The 9,524-nt window shown below is 46.7% G+C and overlaps 1 protein-coding gene across 1 annotated transcript in view; it reads left to right on the forward strand.

The window, feature by feature from the left end:
• Window positions 1–1,722: 1,722 nt before the first annotated feature.
• LOC117432523 (TRIO and F-actin-binding protein) overlaps window positions 1,723–9,524 on the forward strand; it is a gene marked incomplete at its 5' end in the record, with an annotated part of 23,357 nt that continues 15,555 nt past the window's right edge. Inside the window, 4 exon segments of the mRNA XM_059021286.1 lie at window positions 1,723–2,606; window positions 2,988–3,168; window positions 4,003–4,080; window positions 5,603–5,680. Coding sequence (XP_058877269.1) covers window positions 2,998–3,168; window positions 4,003–4,080; window positions 5,603–5,680 — 327 coding nt within the window.

The raw sequence follows: 9,524 nt of genomic DNA on the forward strand, positions 1-9,524 counted from the left end.
CTGTCTGTCTGTCTGTCTGTCTGTCTGTCTGCAGACAGGTGATGATGTCACTGACATGCTCATAGGCGTGTCTCCCCCTCTCTCTCTCAGTTTTGGGGAGCAGTGTGTCTACTCCGAGCTCGGGACAGGACAAGCCAGCCCCCCCAACCTCTCCCCGGAGCCCCCCCAGGACCCTGCCTCTATGACGAGGCTGGCCCCCCCCTGCAGAGCCGGCGCGGCCCCTCCCAGTGCGGTCAGACCCGGGGGCTGGCTCGAGGAGGGGCGCAGCGGACACTCCGTAAGTGAAGAGACTTTTCAATGAGATAAACTTACTTAAAAGTCGCTGGAGCAGAAATGAATTCTGGTCATTGCGTTTATTAAGCATTTCTGCTTCAAAATAAACTATTATTATTATTATTATTATTATTATTATTATTATTATTATTATTAACGAGTCGTTCAGCGGAGGCTTTTTCTCCAAAGCGACTTCCAGAGACTAAGGGGTGAACTCTGCATCATCAACAACTGCTGCTGCTGCTGCAGAGTCACTTCCAATAGGAGCTCGTTTGTTTGACGTCTCATCCGAAGGACGGAGCACAAGGAGGTGAAGCGACTCGCTCAGGGTCACACAACACACGCACACACACGCACCGCACGCAACACACACACGCACACACACACAGGGAGTCAGTGGCTGAGCCGGGATTTTGAACCTCCTGGTATCGAGACCCCCATTTCTCTAACCCGCTGGGACCAGCGAGCCTTCTAGAGAAACAACGCCTGGAATCTCTTCTGTTGGGAAGTCGTTCATTTTGCAAACACTTTCCATTGTGTGTCTCTGTAATGACTGTGTGTTTACACAGGGTTACACAGGGGTTACTCAGGAGATACGTGTGTGCTTACACATCATTGCAATGCTAAGTCACTCCTATGTAAAGGCACAGGGATTGGAGATGCTTCACTGAAAGCGTTTCTGCCCTGTTCAGTGAAGCTCTGTCTAATATTACTGTATAAACTGTGTCTCTCTGTACGCAGAACCTCTTCACTCAAAAAGACCTCGACAGGAGATTGGATACTTCTCATCAGAGGGGCGGAGTCCGGACCCAGCAAGCCCCGCCCCCTCCCGGAACGCCGAGCCCCTCAAACCCCGCCCCCAGGCGGAGTCTCTACCGCACCTCCCCAGAACCCAAACCTCACTTCCCGTTCCGGAACCCGGATTTGGGCATCCTGACGTCGTCGCCCCGGCGAACCCTGAGGGCGGAAAGCCCCTCCCCTCCCAGGAACCAGGATTCCAAAAGCCCCGCCCCCGCTGGAAGTCTGAGAAAGAAAGCTCTGCTCCTCTCAGGAGCTTTGAGAGGGAAAGCCACTCTTCTGGGCGGAACTTTGAGAGGGAAAGCCACTCTTCTGGGCGGAACTTTGAGAAAGAAAGCCACTCCCCTAGGGAGAACTTTCAGAAGCAAAGCTCCGCCCCTCTTAGAACTGTGAGAGGGAAAGCCACTCCCTAGACAGAACTTTGAGAAGCAAAGCTCCGCCCCTCTTAGGAGCTTTGAGAAAGAAAGCCACACCCCTAGACAGAGCTTTCAGAAGCAAAGCTCCACCCCTCTCAGGAGTTTTGAGAAAGAAAGCCACACCCCTAGACAGAGCTTTCAGAAGCAAAGCTCCACCCCTCTCAGCAGTTTTGAGAAAGAAAGCCACACCCCTAGACAGAGCTTTCAGAAGCAAAGCTCCACCCCTCTCAGGAGTTTTGAGAAAGAAAGCCACACCCCTAGACAGAGCTTTCAGAAGCAAAGCTCCACCCCTCTCAGGAGTTTTGAGAAAGAAAGCCACACCCCTAGACAGAGCTTTCAGAAGCAAAGCTCCACCCCTCTCAGGAGTTTTGAGAAAGAAAGCCACACCCCTAGACAGAGCTTTGAGAAAGAAAGCCACTCCCTGAGGCAGAATTTTCAGAAGGAAAGCTCCACCTCTTTAAGGAACTTTCAGAAGCAAAGCTCCACCCCTCTAAGGAGCTTTGAGAAAGAAAGCCCCTCCCCTCGACGGAACTTTGAGAAAGAAAGCCACTCCCCTCGGCGGAACTTTGAGCCCGGCAGCTCCTCCCCTCACAAGCAGCATTCCGATTCCAAACCCTCCTTTAAAACAGAACTCAAGAGCCTTGCTAAAAACCTCCGTCCCACAAGCCCCGCGCTTTCTCCTCCCTCCTCCTACAAACTCGGCAGGACCTTGACAGACTCCTCCAGCCCCGCCCCCAGACGAAGCCCCTCCCCTGGGTGTGGCCTGTCCCAGGCAGACCCAAGACAAGGCAGGAGCCACGACCCTCACAGCTCTCCAACGAGGAGGTTAGAAGCCACTCGGAGCCCCTCCCCTGGGCGTTGCCTGTCGTCCCGGAGCCCCTCCCCTCAGAGGGGCGTGGCAGGCAGGCTGAGTTCCTCTCAGAGCTCCCTGGAGAGTGAAGGAAGCTTGCTGTCTGCCGGAGGCTCGGGGCTGGTCAGGAGAGAGTACTGCCTGCTGGCAGACCTGCCCAAGCCCAGGAGGATCGGCCACAGGGAGGCGCTAGAGAGGGAGCGGAGAGAGAGGGGACACGGGGACCGCACCAGGAGCCCAGGCAGGGAGGAGGTGCAGAGGCTGTTTGGGTACGAGAGGAGGGAGGAGGTGGAGAGGAGAGGAGAGGAGAGAGGGGAGAGGAGAGAGGAGAGAGGAGAGAGGGGAGAGGGGAGGAGAGAGGAGGGGGAGAGGAGAGGAGAGGAGAGAGAAGAGAGGAGGGGGAGAGAGAAGAGAGGAGGGGGAGAGAGGAGAGAGGAGGGGAGGAAGAGGGGGAGAGGAGAGGAAGGGAGGGAGAGAGGGGAGGAAGAGGTGGAGAGGAAAGAGGAGGGAAGGGAGAGGGGAGGAAGGGAGGGAGAGGGGAGGAGAGAGGAGAGGAGAGAGGAGGAGGGAAGAGGAGGAGAGGAGAGGGGGAGAGGGAGGAGGAGGGAGGAATCTGTATTTTCTTACTCTCTCCTCTTCCCTGTTCCCAGGAAATCCCAGATGTCGGAAACGTTCCACTCCCTGGATTCGGGAGCGCCGGTATTCCGGAGGGAGGGGGGTCTGTCCCGGACCCTCTCCTCGTCCTCCCTCCTCTCTCAGGGGTCCCGCAGCCCCCCCAGAGAGGAGCGAGCCTACTGGAGGAGCAGTCTGAGACCAGCACAGACCAGTCAGGTAACTGTCTCCCATAGACAAAACACAGCACAGTGAAAGCATGGTAAAGCATAGGGAAGCATTGTAAAGCACAGAGAGGTCTGGTAAAGCATAGGGAAGCATTGTAAAGCACAGAGAGGTCTGGTAAAGCATAGGGAAGCATTGTAAAGCACAGAGAGGTCTGGTAAAGCACAGGGAAGCATTGTAAAGCACAGAGAGGTCTGGTAAAGCATAGGGAAGCATTGTAAAGCACAGAGAGGTCTGGTAAAGCACAGGGAAGCATTGTAAAGCACAGAGAGGTCTGGTAAAGCATAGGGAAGCATTGTAAAGCACAGAGAGGTCTGGTAAAGCATAGGGAAGCATTGTAAAGCACAGAGAGGTCTGGTAAAGCATAGGGAAGCATTGTAAAGCACAGAGAGGTCTGGTAAAGCATAGGGAAGCATTGTAAAGCACAGAGAGGTCTGGTAAAGCATAGGGAAGCATTGTAAAGCACAGAGAGGTGTGGTAAAGCATAGGGAAGCATTGTAAAGCACAGAGAGGTCTGGTAAAGCATAGGGAAGCATTGTAAAGCACAGAGAGGTCTGGTGAAGCATAGGGAAGCATTGTAAAGCACAGAGAGGTCTGGTAAAGCATAGGGAAGCATTGTAAAGCACAGAGAGGTGTGGTAAAGCATAGGGAAGCATTGTAAAGCACAGAGAGGTGTGGTAAAGCATAGGGAAGCATTGTAAAGCACAGAGAGGTCTGGTAAAGCATAGGGAAGCATTGTAAAGCACAGAGAGGTCTGGTAAAGCATAGGGAAGCATTGTAAAGCTGTCTGGGTGTATTTTCCTGTCACTGTGTTTGTTGTATTTGTAGGCTGAGGACCGGCGTGTTGCGGATCAGGGTTCGAGAAGCAGGTCCAGTTCTCTTCAATACAGCAGGGAGGCAGAGCGGGTGAGAGACTGAGGGAGAGGGGAGGGAGAATTTACACGACTGGAGCTTACAAAATATGAATTGCAGAAATCTTCCCTCTGGTTCAATTCATTTATACAGGACCTGACAGGAGCAGCTGTGAAAGAGATTACAAAAAGGATATTGCTGCTCTAGAAAGAGTGCAAAGAAGAGCAACCAGAATTATCCCGGGTTTAAAAGGCATGTCGTATGCAGACAGGCTAAAAGAATTGAATCTATACAGTCTTGAACAAAGAAGACTACGCGGTGATCTGATTCAAGCATTCAAAATCCTAAAAGGTATAGACAATGTCGACCCAGGGGACTTTTTCAACCTGAAAAAAGAAACAAGGACCAGGGGTCACAAATTAGATAAAGGGGCATTCAGAACAGAAAATAGGAGGCACTTTTTTACACAGAGAATCGTGAGGGTTTGGAACCAACTCCCCAGTAATGTTGTTGAAGCTGACACCCTGGGATCCTTCAAGAAGCTGCTTGATGAGATTCTGGGATCAATAAGCTACTAACAACCAAACGAGCAAGATGGGCCGAATGGGGCCTCCTCTCGTTTGGAAACTTTCTTGTGTTCTTATATATATACTTTTTCCCTCAACTGTTGTCGCGATTTCCGTGAAATTTAACGCTTTTAACAAAATATTAGGTGAACCACACCCCCAAAACCTATTTTTTTAATGCATCAGAAATGTGTTGCGAGACACAAGCGCGGGTGGAATTTGATATTCGTGCCAAAAAATACTTCTTTTTTTTTCATAGGCGAAAAAAACCTACAAAAATAAACGCTGGCAAATATTTAAGGCTTTTCCCCCTGGCGTCCGCGTTCAGATTTTTAAATTTTTTGGTTTATCACTTCGAAATCAACACAGGAACCTGGCAGCCAGTTTAGTTTGCTTCCGGTAAAGAATTTTATGGAAACGTTACCGCCACCTGCTGGCGGAGGGGGTGAAGTGCAGGTCACAAGTCTGTCTGTTTGAAGCGCTTCTCCTTATTATTATTAATATTATTATTATTTGTTTATTTAGCAGACGCCTTTATCCAAGGCGACTTACAGAGACTAGGGTGTGTGAACTATGCATCAGCTGCAGAGTCACTTACAATTACGTCTCACCCGAAAGACGGAGCACAAGGAGGTGAAGTGACTTGCTCAGGGTCACACAGTGAGTCAGTGGCTGAGGTGGGATTTGAACCGGGGACCTCCTGGTTACAAGCCCCTTTCTTTAACCACTGGACCACACAGGAAACTTGTCATTAATATTATTCAGGTCAAGTTCTGGAGAGGATCAGATTCTGGGGATGCAGGGGGGTGTCTGTCTGTCTGTCTGTCTGTCCGTCTGTCCGCGTGTCCCATTATTGCCTCTCTCTGTTGAAGCTCTCCTCCTGTTGTCAGGAAACTCGCTGATTCTTATCCCCTGCTGATCTGAGTCACTCTCGTCCTCTCTTTTGAGGGGGGGTGATGTCACTGATGATGTCATTGATGATGTCACTAACTTTGCCGTCTCATTTAAAGCCGGAGAGCTCTGATGAAAGTTATACCTCCACCCACCAGAGGGCGCCGGTTGAAAACACCAACGCCAAGGCAGACAAGGTGAGCAGGTGAACTTGTAGATCTGTTTTAGAAATCAAATTAATTATTATTATTATTATTATTATTATTATTATTATTATTTATTTCTTAGCAGACGCCCTTATCCAGGGCAACTTACAATTGTTACAAGATATCACATTATTTTTAACATACAATTCCCCATTTATACAATTGGGTTTTTACTGGAGCAATCTAGGTAAAGTACCTTGCTCAAGGGGACAGCAGCAGTGTCCCCCCCACCTGGGATTGAACCCACGACCCTCCGGTCAAGAGTTTAACCTCTTTATAGGAAAGGATTTAAAAAAATCTGTCGCCTTCCACAGCAGTGTGATCCATTACTGGTTTCACTGGGAGTTTAATAATAAGACACACCTGAGCTTGTTAGCTAGACACACTGGGGGCTGATCAAGCTGGTAGCAGTAAAACCTGGACTGGATCACGCTGCTGTGGGATAGGAGTCTGATTCCCAGCCCTGATCTCTCTGTCTAAATATCCCACAGTTCCCAGCAATATCCTGTAGCTCTCTTCACTATAAAATCAGCTACAAACCTCCTTCAACCAAAGTCTATCTACAGGGCTGGGAATCAGACTCCCGCTGCACAGCAGTGTGATCCAGTCCTGGTTTCACTGGGAGTTTAATAATAAGACACACCTGAGCTTGTTAGCTAGACACACTGGGGGCTGATCAAGCTGGTAGCAGTAAAACCTGGACTGGATCACACTGCTGTGGGATAGGAGTCTGATTCCCAGCCCTGGCGTGTTTGTCAAACCGCTGAAACTCACACTCTCTCAACTTTTAATAAAATCTAATTTTAAAATAAAAACAAGCAGAATATTCAACAGCCCGGGGCTACGCGCTGATAGGTCGAGCCCGATTATTTGTCTCGACGCTGATTGGACGAGGACCCGCCCAGGAAGTAAGCCGAAGCAACACACCGTGTCTTCTGAAAAATACTTACAAAAATAGTCGGAAATAAAGTGAAATATTATTAATTGTTTTATGACAAGAAAACTAGAAGTCTATTGGATATGGACGGCTAACGAACAGAAGAATTTACCCGCCCGCAAACCTGTATTAAAAACAAAACCAGAAAATAAATACCTTTTATTTGGAAAACTTTTATATATATATAAAATAAATAAATAAATAAATACAAAATTCTCCTTTCCGTTTCCGACGTGAACTGACAGACAGAGATGACGGTAAATATATCAATTTTCTTTTAAATATTTATATCTTCAGACATAAATAAATCATGAAGTTTCGTCTTTCGTGAGAGTTCGTTTATTTCCGTAGTTTTGATAAAGTTTTATATTGACATTACGGTGAATATTGTTTGAGAAAGTGTGTGTGTGTGGTTTGTGCGCCTAATATAGTCCATTGCACGATTAAATGCTAAAATTAAATACTTCCACAACTCAATTTCAACGTTTAATCCGTTTTATTTGGTCTGTAAGTCAGTGTGTACATATATGCATGTAGGCTGGCGTTTTTTTACACATTTCTCTGTGGGCGTGAGATATTTTATCGTTATAAATTATTTTACTGCAGCTAATCTTACAAACTAACAAGTAAAGTTGTTGCGTTTTTAGTTATTTTGTCGTTTTTATAATCAGAAGCCGATTTCTCATGTTTGTTTACCGCGAGTGTATGTTTGTGACGTCGCGTTTCCTTCCTTGCGCTAAACATTGTGTCGGATTGCTTTTAGCGCTGACCATCTTTAAAATCTCTCACCTCTTATTAGCTTTATTAACAGTATCGCTGGCCCCTCCCTTTAAAGGAGCGCTGACCATCTTTAAAATCTCTCACCTCTTATTAGCTTTATTAACAGTATCGCTGGCCCCTCCCTTTAAAGGAGCGCTGACCATCTTTAAAATCCATTCTCTCACCTCTTATTAGCTTTATTAACAGTATCGCTGGTCCCTCCCTTTAAAGGAGCGCTGACCATCTTTAAAATCTCTCACCTCTTATTAGCTTTATTAACAGTATCGCTGGCCCCTCCCTTTAAAGGAGCGCTGACCATCTTTAAAATCCATTCTCTCACCTCTTATTAGCTTTATTAACAGCATCGCTGGTCCCTCCCTTTAAAGGAGCTCTGACCATCTTTAAAATCTCTCACCTCTTATTAGCTTTATTAACAGTATCGCTGGTCCCTCCCTTTAAAGGAGCGCTGACCATCTTTAAAATCCATTCTCTCACCTCTTATTAGCTTTATTAACAGTATCGCTGGTTCCTCCCTTTAAAGGAGCGCTGACCATCTTTAAAATCTCTCACCTCTTATTAGCTTTATTAACAGTATCGCTGGCCCCTCCCTTTAAAGGAGCGCTGACCATCTTTAAAATCTCTCACCTCTTATTAGCTTTATTAACAGTATCGCTGGCCCCTCCCTTTAAAGGAGCGCTGACCATCTTTAAAATCCATTCTCTCACCTCTTATTAGCTTTATTAACAGTATCGCTGGTCCCTCCCTTTAAAGGAGCGCTGACCATCTTTAAAATCCATTCTCTCACCTCTTATTAGCTTTATTAACAGTATCGCTGGCCCCTCCCTTTAAAGGAGCGCTGACCATCTTTAAAATCTCTCACCTCTTATTAGCTTTATTAACAGTATCGCTGGTCCCTCCCTTTAAAGGAGCGCTGACCATCTTTAAAATCCATTCTCTCACCTCTTATTAGCTTTATTAACAGTATCGCTGGTCCCTCCCTTTAAAGGAGCGCTGACCATCTTTAAAATCCATTCTCTCACCTCTTATTAGCTTTATTAACAGTATCACTGGTCCCTCCCTTTAAAGGAGCGCTGACCATCTTTAAAATCCATTCTCTCACCTCTTATTAGCTTTATTAACAGTATCGCTGGTCCCTCCCTTTAAAGGAGCGCTGACCATCTTTAAAATCCATTCTCTCACCTCTTATTAGCTTTATTAACAGTATCGCTGGTCCCTCCCTTTAAAGGAGCGCTGACCATCTTTAAAATCCATTCTCTCACCTCTTATTAGCTTTATTAACAGTATCGCTGGCCCCTCCCTTTAAAGGAGCGCTGACCATCTTTAAAATCCATTCTCTCACCTCTTATTAGCTTTATTAACAGTATCGCTGGTCCCTCCCTTTAAAGGAGCGCTGACCATCTTTAAAATCCATTCTCTCACCTCTTATTAGCTTTATTAACAGTATCGCTGGTCCCTCCCTTTAAAGGAGCACTGACCATCTTTAAAATCCATTCTCTCACCTCTTATTAGCTTTATTAACAGTATCGCCGGTCCCTCCCTTTAAAGGAGCGCTGACCATCTTTAAAATCCATTCTCTCACCTCTTATTAGCTTTATTAACAGTATCGCTGGTCCCTCCCTTTAAAGGAGCGCTGACCATCTTTAAAATCCATTCTCTCACCTCTTATTAGCTTTATTAACAGCATCGCTGGTCCCTCCCTTTAAAGGAGCTCTGACCATCTTTAAAATCTCTCACCTCTTATTAGCTTTATTAACAGTATCGCTGGTCCCTCCCTTTAAAGGAGCGCTGACCATCTTTAAAATCCATTCTCTCACCTCTTATTAGCTTTATTAACAGTATCGCTGGTTCCTCCCTTTAAAGGAGCGCTGACCATCTTTAAAATCTCTCACCTCTTATTAGCTTTATTAACAGTATCGCTGGCCCCTCCCTTTAAAGGAGCGCTGACCATCTTTAAAATCTCTCACCTCTTATTAGCTTTATTAACAGTATCGCTGGCCCCTCCCTTTAAAGGAGCGCTGACCATCTTTAAAATCCATTCTCTCACCTCTTATTAGCTTTATTAACAGTATCGCTGGTCCCTCCCTTTAAAGGAGCGCTGACCATCTTTAAAATCCATTC

Source organism: Acipenser ruthenus, unplaced genomic scaffold (genome assembly GCF_902713425.1).
Source record: "Acipenser ruthenus unplaced genomic scaffold, fAciRut3.2 maternal haplotype, whole genome shotgun sequence".
NCBI classification, from domain to species: domain Eukaryota; kingdom Metazoa; phylum Chordata; class Actinopteri; order Acipenseriformes; family Acipenseridae; genus Acipenser; species Acipenser ruthenus.